This window comes from Sarcophilus harrisii, chromosome 5, assembly GCF_902635505.1.
Source record: "Sarcophilus harrisii chromosome 5, mSarHar1.11, whole genome shotgun sequence".
Classification (NCBI taxonomy): Eukaryota; Metazoa; Chordata; class Mammalia; order Dasyuromorphia; family Dasyuridae; genus Sarcophilus; species Sarcophilus harrisii.
The window spans coordinates 111,806,565-111,821,088 of record NC_045430.1 but is presented as its reverse complement, the minus strand read 5'-3'; the positions used below and the strand labels follow the sequence as shown (position 1 = coordinate 111,821,088).

At 33.7% G+C, this 14,524-nt stretch overlaps 1 protein-coding gene across 1 annotated transcript in view; it reads left to right on the top strand.

The window, feature by feature from the left end:
* Nucleotides 1–406: 406 nt before the first annotated feature.
* The window catches only part of SLC15A5 (solute carrier family 15 member 5), a 156,853-nt gene continuing 142,735 nt past the window's right edge, over nucleotides 407–14,524 (top strand). Inside the window, exons 1-2 of the mRNA XM_003771188.1 lie at nucleotides 407–764; nucleotides 8,727–8,949. Of these exons, the coding sequence (XP_003771236.1) occupies nucleotides 407–764; nucleotides 8,727–8,949 (581 nt within the window). The remainder of the gene's footprint in view (nucleotides 765–8,726; nucleotides 8,950–14,524) is intronic.

Here is a 14,524-nt window from a genome sequence, read left to right as displayed (position 1 = left end):
AATTATTAGACTCAAATTATTTCTTGATCTATTATTCAAATTCTCCTGAAATATTGCTTCACCTGCGTCACCACTTAAACCTTTATCAGTGTAAAGCAGATGAGTTTCCACACATATTCAACTGGATTCATGTAACAATATAATTTAGGGAAAGAGAAGAAGAGTATAAATAAACTAATTAAACAAACAAATCAGATTTGGACACAGCTGAGTGACAATAGAATTTAAATACTCATGTATTTTATGCTTTCAGGTCACCAGAATGAATAACATGAATGTGCAAAGAATACAACAAAATTGTAGCACGGAGGCGTGAAATTCAAAGCAAAGATCTTATTTCATTAGAGGACAGGAGGAAAAAAAACACAAGTTTAAACTATGCCAGTCTTGTTTAAGAAGGTTAGTCATGCCTGTTAAAAACTTTAAAAAATGTCAAGAAAAACTCCTTCTAAACCACCAAAAAGAAAGGAAGAAGAAAAGAGATGGCAGTGACTTTCCTGTGTCACAAACCAAGAAAAAACTTCAGGCTCGAATTTGTTTGCTGCTGGTGGAATTGTGTGAAAGATTCACCTTTTTTGCCATCGTCTGTAATATGATTATTTTTTGCACAGTAAAGCTAGGCTACCACAATTACCAAGCTGTCATTGTTAATCTCACTTTCATTGGGACTTCAATGCTCACTCCCGTGTTTATGGGATGGCTGGCTGACACCTGTTTGGAGAGAACCAGACTGGTATACATTTGTTCATTTCTACATTTTATAGGTTAGTAGCATCTCTTTATATATTTTGGCGATTTGATTTATAGTTTAAATTGAGTTTCTTGCTTATGTTATTGCTATCCTGCTCTGTCTGAATTAGACTATTTGGTGAAATATTTTTTTTTTCCTTATTCTTTAGAAGGAAGTTAGTGAAATTTTTTGTTTGTTTTTAATGAGTTGTGAAATGTTTACATTTATTTGCATGACTATTGTAGAAATTATTCTCTGTTAAGTCTTAAGATTCAATATGCTAAAGGATATTTAGTGACTATGCAAAAAATACAAAGAGATCTTCCATTTTGTAATGGTTTTCAGAAAAAAAAAATTTCACCTAATAATCTATTCAACAATGAGCAAAGCAAAAGAAGTAACACTTTCTGAAATGTGGACAAGCTATGTGAAATGAAGATTCTACTTCTGGGAAAATATTGTTCAAGACTAATGTGATCTATCCAGAAATAAAACTTTTTTAGTGGTTGTAGGTGGAGAGAAATTAGCATGCACTGATGTTTTTAGGCTCAATGAATCACTTTGATCTATTCTGTCATCTGGGGCTCAATTGGATACAATAATTTTCATTCAGTAAGCACTTGTTGAAATGGCACTGTGAACAATTTGTGAAAATAACTAGACCATAAAAAGTGCAAATAGAGAAATTTTGAGTTGGAAGCCATCGTAATTGTAAAGATATTGAGGAATGAAGTTTCTAGGTAGCCAAAAAAGGGAAAGACAACTTATTATTGTCACTCCCCAAAAAGGTGACCAAGGGAATATGAAGTGCCAATTTGTTTGTCACCTTTTCCATTTATATAATTATTTTAATAAGATAGACACATCAAAGGCATCCTTAATGAAACTATTAAAAGATAACAAGCAAGTTTTTGTAAGTAATATTCTGCAATAAACTACATTTTTACCACTATGGAATTAATTGGAAGCAGTATGGGATTTTTTTTAATCCACTGTACTTTCAGTTTTCTGGCTATAAATCAGCATTTGGGTCATTTAGAATAAAACTTTTTTATTTTGATTTATTTATTATAAGCATTTATTTTCTCTCCATTTCCCCAAAACCCCACATTTTTTCTTTTTCTTTTTTAGGTCTATTTTATTTTATTTTCAGTTCTGAATTCTCTTCTTTCAGGAAAACAAAATGTGTTACAAACTTTTACACAAATTTCTATATTATCTATGAGCAAAAAATGCTTTATTCTACATTCTAAGTCCATCACTTTTTTTATCTTAAAATGGATAGTATGTTTAATTACGAATTTTATGAAAATGTAATTGCTTCTGTTGTGTTAATTAGAGTTCCTTATTGTTTCAAAGTTACTTGTCTTTACAGTATTGTTGGCTATTATATATATTGGTCTGGTTCTGCTCACTTTATTTTGTATCAGTTTCATGCAAATCTTCCCAGTATCTTCTAAAACAGTGCCCTTCAATTTTCTTATATTAATCATGTAAGATTTTATTAGTATTTTATTAATGCAAATGCAATAATTTGTTCAGCTAGTTGTTCCCCAACTGATGTACCCCTGTCAGTTTTCAATTTTTGCCATCATGAAAAGTGCTTTTATAAATATTTTCTATATATTTACTGTTTTGAAAATATTTTCTTTCTTTTTTCTTTACTAGGGTATAGAACTATCACTGTGTCATTAGGAATGCATAGCTAAGTAGCTTTGGGAACAAAGTTCCAAATTGGTCTCAAAAATGGCCATATTAGTTCACAGCTCCCCCATCATTAAAGTACTTCCTTTCCCCCCTCTACAACTCCTCCAATATTCTTCATTTTTAACATGTCAATTTTTTCAGCCCCCTTCCCCATAAAGTAATAAAAGAAACAAACAAAAAAACTTTTCATACACATATGGATAGTTTAAGCAAGCAAGTTCCCACACTGGCTGAGTACAAAAAAGTCTCATTTTCTCTCTTTCTCTCTATAGATATAGATAGATAGAGATATTTATATCTGTATTGTGTGTGTATTTTAAGTCTTTCTGGAAGGAGAAGTATTCTATACTTCTATAAAATTCTATACTTCAGTATTGTGGACTTCTATTTTATCATTTCATTTATCAGAGTTCTTAAATCTGTCAAAGTTGTGTGTTTACTTTCCATATCGTTGCCATTGTATAAAGTGTTCTCCAGATCTAGTAATTTCACTTTGCATCTGTTCATAGAGGTCATACCAGTTGTTTCTTAAATTATCCATTTTATCATTTTCTTTTTTTTATCATTTCTTATGTAACAATAATATTCTACAATTTTTTAAGATTTTCCTCATTAGGACAGCATTCTCTTAGTTTCCACTTGGGGACTACTGAAAAAAAAAAACTATAGCTATTTTTCCTAAAAATAGATAATTTTCATCTTTGCTTTGTTGTCTTTGGAATATAGTCCTAATAATAGAACAAAACTTAAAGACATATTTCTAACAAGTTATCTTTTGTGCGTCAAAATTATTCAAGATTCCATGAAATACATTAACAACCAAGATGACCCTGTTTAACAACATCCTGCTAATGAATGACAATCAAGGCATGAAATAGAGATCAGTAAACTCTCCAAAGCATTTACCATTTGAATGGAGAAGATCCAATGGAAAGTTGAACTAGAATATAGAATTCCTATAGATGATGAAGTCTATATAGTATGGTGCTATATGTGAGTGACATTATGCCAAGACATTTCAAAAACCCCTAAATGAAATCTGTAACAATGCAAAAAAGAAGTCTAAGCAAGATAGTGAATGAAAAACATCTATTGTTAAGTATATGATAGGATATTTGGATGGAAAATCAACAAGTCAGACATATAGGCAGCTTACAAGTTAATCAACCAAGAAATATTTATTAAGCATTGAATGCCTGGCACTTTCCTAATTGTTCAAGATAAAAAGTAAGGAGAAAAAACAGTGACTGTTCTCAAGGAGCTCACAGCCTAATAGAGGAGACCACATGCAAAAACCCATGTGCATGATAAGACAACTTGAGAATATTCTTAGAGGAAAAGAACTAAGATTAAGGAAGACTGGGAGAAGTTTCTTCTACAAGATGGAACATTAGATGAAACTTGAAGGAAGTCAAGGAAACCAGGAGATAAAGATGAGGGAGAGTATTCCAAGTTTGGAAGACAATGAAAATACACCATTAGGAGATGGACAGTCATGTGCCAGGAAAAATGGGGCCAGCATTACTGGATCATAGAGTAAATGGAAGGGAATATGGTATAAGAGACCTGGAAAAGTAAGAAAGGAACAAAATTGTGAATGACTTTGAAAATCACACAAAGGATCTGTTTTTTTCTGATGAACTACAATTCATTGAATGAAGCTATGAGTGCAAGAGAGGTGTTAGAATAAGACTTGAAAGGAAAAATTAATTTGGCACCTGAATTGAGCAGGAAAAAGGTAGTGGGTTAGATTGTTTGGGGGAAATGTCAAAATTCTTTAATAATTCCAAACTTCCAAAGATAGAGGCCTCACTTTTTCTACCAACATTCTATTAGTGGTGGGGTATGATTATGAGTTGTAGAAAAACTATAGTCTCTGAAGAATTGCCAAAAAAAAAAAAAAAGTATAGCCCAATGATGAAGATACAGAGCAATTGAGAGTAAGCTACAAAATATTATAAATTAGGAATTGTAAAATAGAAGTGAGTAAAGGATGTCAACAAATAAATGAATTAAAAAGATAATGGTGGAAACCTGTTCAAAGCAAAGGGGACAATTCATAGTCTTCATTGATATTTACAAAATGTCAAGTGAAATCAAGGAAGGCTCCCCTGTTTATTGAGTAAATGAATACAATGTATACAATAAATAAATACATGTATAATACCAAATTTTGAAAGAATATCCATGTACAGTGGAGAATGAGTGAGTGGTGAAACAAATTAGTATTAGTAATGCTGAAACTGAAAATAGCATTAATAACAAATGACATTTGAGAGTCTAGATAAGGGAGTATAGACAGTAATTCATCTGAACTCTTCCTCGGCTGAAATTATCCTCCAACTTTAAAATAATGCCTTACACTAAATTCTGAAGTGACGGAGTAACAAAAGATTGGAGTGAGACATTTTTCTAGTCCAAGACAACTTAGAAGATCAATACAATCTGTGATGCTGAGGTGGGAATCAGCCCAGAATGCAGCAGGGCTAGAAAGCAACTGCAACAGAGGCAGCTTCAGAAGCTTTCAAACCACAGAGAGTAAAGGGGTTGGATAACTGGTCAGAAAAAGATTACAGGGAACCCTTTGCTGGCATTAGGTTCAGAATCCTATTGTATTATCCACGTACAGCTCTGGGTCACAGTTCCAGAGCAAGAGGAGCACTAGCACTTAAGGGCAGAAAGGCAGAGGTTCTGGTCACAGTACCAGGGTGAAGAATACTAGTGATAACACATAAGGGAGCAGGGGCCATGGTTGTGGCTGCAGGAGAATAAGATATTTAGTCACAGTTCCAGATCGAAAAGGAGACTTAGCATTTGCAGTTGTAAGAGAGCAAGGTCCTTTTCTGGGTAAAAAGCAGAGCACAAGAGAGGAGAGCAGAAACCACATCTCCCCTTGGATCCTACCACCTAGGAGGCACTAAAAACTTGCAAATCACTCAAACTAGCTCTAAAAACAGCAGCACAAAAACCTCGATTATATTATTGTCTGAAACAGAAGTTTTTCTTATCTGTATTTTTTTAAAAAATTAAAAAACATGATCAGTGTTCATAAAAATACAGTTGATGGAATGAAATATATATTCTTTAACAATGCATCAAAAATTGCCAAAGATCATTCAATTTGACTCTGATCCTCATTCTGTTCATTTCTCTTTTCTGTCTTGTAAATCTTTGTTAGATTTAATCAACTCAGAGAGAAAAAATGTTGAGTTTTCTTATGAATATTTTATTGCCCTCAATGTTTATTTAAGATGTTTTTTTTTGTTTGTTTGTTTTGTTTTGTTTTGTTTTTGTTGAGTCAATTGGGGTTAAGTGACTTGCCCAGGGTCACACAGTTAGGAAGTGTCAAGTGTCTGAAGCTAGATTTGAACTCAAGTCCTCCTGACTTCAGGGCTGGTATTCTATCCACTGTGCCACTAGCTGCCCCTCTTTAAGATTTTATGGAGGTGTCATTTAATATACATGTATTGTACATATTAGTTTTTTTCATCATATATATTACCTTTTAAACATTATGAAGTTTCTATTTTAATTTTTTCTGACATCAATTTTTACTGTTACCTTGATTAAAATCATAATCTTAGTTCTGGTTGTTTAAAATGTCTTGAAGCTTAATAGATTTTTTGATGAGTTCATCATTTTCATTCTTCATGTGTCTCTGTTAAAATCATAGATCTACATATAAACACAACAGATTATTGGATTCCTGTTTATTATCCATCACTTTATTATTATTTATCACTTTATTTTATTCTTTTATTAATGATACAAATTTATCATTATTTCTTTTATTATTCTTTTATTAAAAACTTTAATCCATTCCTATTTAGAGTTATAATCTGTGTTTTCTCCCATTAAATTAAATAATTCATTTTTTTCTTCCTTATCTATCTCTATAAAATCAGAACTTAGTTACTCTGGTTTTGCTTAAACTAATCTGATCCTAGTCTTCTCACACAAACTCTCCAATTTTATCATCATAGTACATGTCCCTTTCTAAAAGCAAATTAAGTCTGGCTGACTATAAGTAACATTTGATTAGTCAGCAGGAAAACACATTGGTGGGGACTTATAAGTTAAAGTATTAGAATCAATCCCTCAGGCTACCCTTGGATTCTGAGTTCTCTTTCTGGGCCCTTGTTCTGAGAAGTAAGCATGGTGAGTCCACCTGGGAATTGGAAGAAGAAAACCAAAGTCTTCATGAGCTACAAAGAAAGATTAATTGACTTGCTCAAAGTCACATAACTAGTCACAACTAACAGGGCCAGGATTCAAATCCAGATCTCCATATTATGAATTAGTTTCATACACTATACTTCTCTTCTATACCATACTGCCTAGTTTGCAGCAGGTAATCAACAATGATGTATAGATGAGAAGTGGCAAATATCACGGACATATGTGATCAGCAAATGGAGTCAGTGGATTATGTAAAGAGAGCAAGAGACAATAAACTTTATATATCCAAAATAATAGAAGATTATAAGGAATGCTTCAAATAAGTTGGATGTAACCTTCATATTGGACTTATAAGAAAATACTTAAGTTGAAGCTAAATCTTTAGCCAGAAAGATTTTTTTTTTCTTTTTTTAAACCTTTTGTTGTCTGTTTTTTCAGAATAGTTTTTCTGGTCGGATGAGAATGTTTAGAGGCATTGCAATTTAAAATATTGTAGGGAGTACACTAAAATCAGAAATTGAGCAAATAATCAATTTTTAAAGAAAATATTTGTTATATACATGTGAATTATTACTTCCTAACAGAGTAAGTTATTTTGGGGACATTCAGTCTGGTCATTTAGAGAACTCTTTGCAAGTGATTAGGCTCATAATTCATCAGACCTATCGTTCATTCATTATTTCTCATCTTAGTAAATGGAAGATCAAAGACAAACTTGTCATCATTCCTCAGTTTCTATTATAACTATTGTCAGTCCTCCTAAAAAAGATTTCATACATCTCTCTGTCTTTGGAATATCTCCTGGATGAGGCTTAAGATCTTTATCACTATTGTCAGCTGAGAAGGATGAATCAAAAGAAACAGGGCAAAACATATCAGTTCTGTGGGCAACTAGGTGGTGCAATGGATAGAGCACCAGCCCTGAAGTCAGGAGGACCTGAGTTCAAATCTGGTTTCAGACACTTAATACTTCCTATCTGTGTGACCCTGGGCAAGTCACTTAACCTTAATTGCCTCAGGGGAAAAAAAACAGTTCTGTCTAATTCTACATAAGTACTTTTCACATGATTGAAAGAAGAGTGATAATGATAATCAAACAATGAACATTTATTCTATGTTTACTACATTTCTGGCACTGCACTATATCTCCAGGTGATCATACAGAACCAAAAGAGCTGCCCTCAATGAGTTTGCAATCTAACTGCAGGGACAAAATTAACATGTATGAAAAAAAGAGAAACTGAATATTAAAGAAGTGTTCTTAAAGTACAAAGAATGGAGTGATTATTGTGAATTGGGGGTGGGGGTGGGGGAAGCATCTAAAATATAGGCCCTCTAAAGGACAAATGGAAAGGATATCCTACTTCTCATGCCCTTCATGCCACCTGTCTGCTTATATTACAATGTTGTGTTATTCAAGTTATTTCATTTATATTTATATTTATATTATTTCCTCTTCCAATCTGATATGGCTTAATATCTAATTCTGACTTCTAGTATTATAAGAAAAGAAAGGAGACAGGAAAGTAGGGAAAAAAATCAGAATAAAGGAAAAAAAGGATAGAGATGGGTATTATAGATTCATTTCAAGCTGGAGAACTAATCTTAATTCCAGAGAATTTTCTCTGAAACACCTTAAATCAAATCAAGTTCTCACTCACTCATCTAATTAGCAATTTAGCACCCTTGAAGAATCAAAGTACTTCTTTGTATGGTCTATGTGTTCATTATTTATTTATTTATTTGTTTTCATTTATAGTTTAACTAGACCTATTTTGTTACAGGTGAGATTTTTTTTTGGTGGGCTGGGGTTAAAGTAATAAGAAAGTACTTATGATGAAGAAAAAGGAAAAAAAAAATGTACATTTTATACTTCCCCCAAAGGAACTTTGCTTACCTAATTTTATCTTTGGAGATTGTGTTCATGAGTTTATAGTCAGTTGAATATACCAATTTAGAAATATGATGTTCTAAGAATGGTTATTGTTTTTTAAGCTTAGAATTGTTGTCCTAACAAAAGGAATAAAAGGAATAAAAATTATAGCTTGTTTGATTGTCCAATCTTATTAACTTTTAATCTTATTAACTCAATCTTTTGCTTTGCCTACAGGGACTGCTCTGCTACCTGTTGTTGCTTTTCCCTCAGAGGATTTTTTTGTGGATTCTCACTATATAATTCACAGCCTACCTAAAAAAGAACAAAATGTCCTGTTCTATTTAGGACTTATGGCAACCTGCCTTGGAACTGGAGGAATAAGAACCATAGTGTGTTCACTAAGTTCCTACGGACTTCAGGAGTATGGACCAAAGAAACTAATGTCTTTTTTTACCTGGTAGGTAATAAAATGGTTTACATCATAGAAACTATTTGGCCAAATATTATTATTTAGTGAAAATTGAATTAAGACTTTGAAATTTACATTTGAAAGAGATCACTGTGGTCTTTAATGCAATATTCCCAAATTCATCTAAAACAGATATTAATTGTCCCATAATTTCAATGAATCATTTTTTTTTCCTTCTACAAAATGACCATATACTATTTTGTAAAATGGTATTTCAGGAACTATAATCAAAGAGATCAAGGAAAATATAAACAAGACATAGAAAGAAAACAAATGTTTAGATCACCTAATGTTTGTATATGTGACCTGGAGACTCACAAATGTTTCTGGGGCTCTTAATTACATTTAAGTACAATGCAGAGTGTTTGGGGTTCATCTTAATTATTCAAATATGGTTCAGATTCCCATTTCTGTGCACATTCTATTATTAGTGGTACTATTGTTATTATTATCATCATCATCAGTAATAGTAGCAAAGATTTGACACTTTTTGCGTTTATTATCTCACACAATCCCCAAAACAACTCTGTGAGAAAGACACTATTATCTATCAACTATATTACTGTTACAAATAAGAAAACTGAGACTTAAAGATGTTAGACCTAGTTTCATATCATTAGTAAGCCATTAGGTTACAATTTGAACTCACATTTTCCAGATTCCTAAAGCAGTGCTCTCTGTAGCATGTCTTTAACTGCAAATATGTATGCATAGCAAATTAGGCAAAACACCATCATGAATAGAGAAGATACATAATATAAGCAATGAAAGCACACTAAATGGCAAACAAACTGATTTTATACAACATATAAGAATGAATGTTTCAGTTACATATAAACACTACATACCGAGCATTATAATAAGTAGTGCTACATAAGTAGTTGCTTTTCTTCTTTCTCCTCACTGGACTAATAACCCTGGTACTTTGACCAGAGATACTTGGGCTCTATATCCACAGACTTCCTCCCCTGTAGCCCTGATTTTGATCTGACTCAGGCTGATTATCACTCTCTACAAAGTCTTTGCATTCTCTCTGTCACCTAGGTTGATGTGTTAAAAAGGGGTTGTCTCTATATCCAGCCTTTTACTCATGTCTGTACAAAGCATAGGGATGCCATTAGGACCAGGATATAGTTAACTTCTATGATGGAACCAAGGCACATTTATGTGCTTTCTTACCTAAGTAGTTAGATGAATAGTTATGAAGCTCAGACAGTGTCTCTAAAATCATTGAGATTTCTGAGCAGCATCTGCTTCACTTGGTGGCTCTTTTCCTTCTCCTTATCAAAAAGTTCTTCTAACTTTCCAATAGATAGGTGTGATGAATTCATTGTCTTGATGGATCGCTTACCATCTTCTGGGGATATTTGAAAACTGTGTTTCCAGTCTTTTAACTTCTTTCCATAGATTGCTTTCTATCAGTCTGCCATTCACCCCAAGATTCATTAACAGAACTCTTATCACATTGCTTAAAATCTTGGCAACGAATTCAAGTATTATGCTATCACTTTTCTCTGTCAGAATTTTTTTGAGCTGACACCACAACTAAAGCAGCAGCACTCTTTCACTGTCACTCAGCTGAGAACATATTGGTTGTGATTCTCTCCATCTTTTCCCTCTTCTAAAATTCCAACCCACAAGGAAATGGGCAGGTATGATCCCCACAAAAACATTAGTGTCATTCCTTGTAACACTGTTTACGGGTACTAGCAATTTCACATTTTAACTCTACTTGGCTTCTTGTTAGGGTCTCAGGGTTCTCAAAATGTTTAATAATGTGGAACTGAAATACTTAAGCTGTGGCATTTTCTAAAGGTTGTAAAGTGTGACTCTGGACTTCGTGATTCCTACTAACGCCACTACTTCCTTAAGGAAAAAGACCCTATCTTGGTCAGAGTGAATCTTGACAGGAAAGCCCTACATAGAGAAGTAGTTCTTCCACAATACTTTGGCAATTTTAGATGTTTTCTGTATCATCATTGAGGATTCCTGTGTATACCAAGTGAACTGGTCTATTACCACTAAGATGTTGCTTATGTTTTTCCCATCTCCTTCCAGAGACCGAAAGCCAATGCAAACAGATTCTAAAGGCTTACTGATACTTACAGTTTCTAAGTATGCAGCACAAATTGGCAGCATGTTCCTTTAAACATATTGAGCACATTTCACATTTTGCTGCCATTTGGGACCAGTAAAATCTGATTCTTACTAGTTCAATTATCCTCTCTTGACCCACATTCCAAAGTTACAGTAAAGTATTATCACGGCCATAACTTGAAGTGTTTTGGGTACCAGGAAGTGCTTATTGGTTAATAAGTATGAGATCAGTCAATCTGATTCATCATTCTACTGCAGATTTTTAACTTCTTCTGTTGTGTCAAAGAAAGTGGGGGGGGGGTGTCTCTGGGGAATGAAATCTGAATGCTTAAGAATCAATCCCTCAATACCAGCCATCCAGAGACAACTGAATAAATGACTAGTTCAAAGAAACAAAATTTACAAACCCAGATGCGGTATATTTTCTGGTGGAAGTCTAAAATTCTCAGCCATAATTTCATGGGAAAAAGGTGTGAATCTCTCTGAATCTCAGAGAACACCTTCACCCCAAATACATACATACATACATATATATATGTATATATATACATATATATATATATATATATATATATATATATATCACCATAGCTTAGGACTCATGCAGTCCAGGAGTCCTATCATCTACATTCACATTCCCTGACATACAGTGGACACTAATTCATAGCATCATCAAACTTATTGCTACTCAAAATGTTAGTCCTCACTTGAAACTGAACTTTATACATATCTTAAAATTTCTCAGTGATAACACATTTCAAATAAATCAGTCAATAAACATTCATCAAGGATGTATTATGTGCCCACCAAAATTTTACTTTGTTTATTGTTATTGCCAGAAGAATCTGGAAAATTCAATTGGTGGCATTGAGCTTTCTTGCTATTTTTAATTGCTCCTTTTCAGTCTCCCTCTAGTCCAACCCCGTGTGTGTGTGTGTGTGTGTGTGTGTGTGTCTTTGTTCTCCAGGTCTCTCTTAAGATTTTTCATCTCTATATACTTTTTCTCATAATCTTATCAACTCAATAGAATGGATGCTCTTTGAGGGAAAGTGTTAAGATCGTGTATTTTAAGATCAGCACGAGACAGGAATTCAGGTTAGGGGAAAATCGTCAGTCTTTATTCTCAGTGAAGAAGGATTGGAGGTGGAAGAGAATCGGCGATAGCAATGTGTGCAGCTGAGTCAAGAAGCTAGCTCGACCAGCAGCCACACAACCAGCAGCTCGGAGTCTCGAACTCAGCCCAATCTCTCCCCACTTGTCTTGCTCCCTCTCTCTCTGCCTCCACCCACCAAAATCGTCATTTCCTATACAACACATCAGGACTTGCAAGGAGAGTGGGCAGGGACCATTCTTAATCCAATCATGTATATTAATAGAGTATAGCCCAATTACTATCTAGCCTCATGTACTTGGGACCTCAGTGCATCAGCTCAAACCTCAGCCCATTACAGGAAAGGACTCTTTCATTCTTATATTCCCAATACCAAATAAATGCCTGGCACACAGAAAATACTTAAAGGTTTGTTATTAAATCAATATTTGCTCACAGGTTTAATTGTCAACTTATTGATTGATGAATCCCACATGTACATAACTAACTCTTATCTCTTTACTGAGCTCTATTGTCCCATTACCAACTGTCTACTTGACATCTCCACCTGGCTTTCTATTGTCTTTAGAATAAATAAAAACTTCCAGTAGGCATTTAAAACTTTTCACAATGATATGTCCAATATATTCTTTCAGATTCTCCTCTCAATTCTGTGTTTATCAGATTGGATTACTTAATGTTCTCCACACATGACATTTTATATCACTTTTCCTTGACTTTATAAGCACTACTCTCTTTCCTATCCTCTATCTCTTTGGATCCTAAACTCCATTTAAGCCTACATACATTTTCAACTGGCAAGTTTTTTTTTTTTCATCACTATAGATAACATAAAGAGACTACCAGATTTTGTGGTGATATCTAACTAGCAGTTCTTTTAGGTGGATTAAAAGGTTGTCTAACTTCGATAGAACAATCTTCTGAGAATACTTTTAAAAACATCAGGAGTCATTTTGAAACAAATTCTATTTTTTATTCCATGGGCACATTCTGTATTCCACTTCTATGCTGAAAACTCAGATTATTAAACTAAATTTCTCCCTCAAATGAACCTTTCATTCTTCAGACAGTTGACACTTAATAAAGTGTCTAGTCAATCTACATCTAGTCTTGAGTTGGAAGATTCAGTCTTTTTATGATACTCTCTGCTGCTACTTTCTTATAGTTTCTTGTAAGCTTCTGTATAGGAACCATGAATTGTCAAGGCATGGAAATATTTAGTTCCAGAATATAGCCTAGTGTTCTGCTAATTCTTTGAAGAAGCAGAGGCTGAGTTCAATCAACACTTGAGATATTTGTTGGATTTGAATTCACTAGATCCAAGACAGACACTTTCTTACTGTTGCATATAAGTTCTTAGGAAATTTCAAGTTGACATTAATAGTTTGCCCACTATTCCATTTCTCAGAACTTTTCAATGTGTTCTCTTACATTGCTCCCAAAGTTCATACATATAAAGGTGTTTTTAGTATTATTTTAACATGTATTACCTTGAAGAAATAAGTCTGGAGGACTTAGAAATATCATGAAAGATATCTTGTAGAAAATGGGATTCTAGATGAGACTTGTAGGAAGTCAGGGAAGCCAGGAATTGGAGATGAAGAGAAAAAGCATTCTGTGCATGTGGGACAAAAAGTGATCATCATGGAATCAGGAGATGGAGTGTCTAGTAGAAGGAGGTCAATGTAACAGGATGATAAAGTACATGGAAGTGAATACAGTGTAAGAAAACTGGAAAGATAAGAAAGTACAAGACTTTAAAGGGCTTTAAAGGCCATACATAGGATTTTAGATTTAATCTTGGAATCTCTCAAGTTTCTCAAATAGAAGAGTAACATAGTGAAACATAGTTTAATATCACTTTGTCAATTATAATGGATGTTCTGAAAGGGGAGCTACTTGAGGCTAGAAGATATGATAGAAGGCTTTTGCAACAGTCCAGATATGAAATGGTCAGAGCCTGGAACTGGAAAATGGAAGGAAGGGATGGAGTTATCTAAGAGTTATCAAGTTCATTGGCCTAAGCAACAAATTGGATATGAGGGAGAGTGAGAGTGAAGAGTTGAGAATGACTGTGAGGCTGGTTAATTGGCAGTCCTGACAGTAACAGAAAAGTTATTAAAGCTTGCAACATGGGGTTGTAGGTGAAATGTAATAAGCTTAGTTTTGAACATATTTAATGAAAACATCTATGATGAACAGTTTGAGATAGACAATAAGCAGATGAAGATATGAGAATCAAGTAGATCTGAAAATCATTAGCATAATTATGATGAGAGAATCAATGGGAATTGATGATATCACTAAATAAAATAGTATAAGGAAAAGAAAAGAGGACCCAAAACACATCTTTGT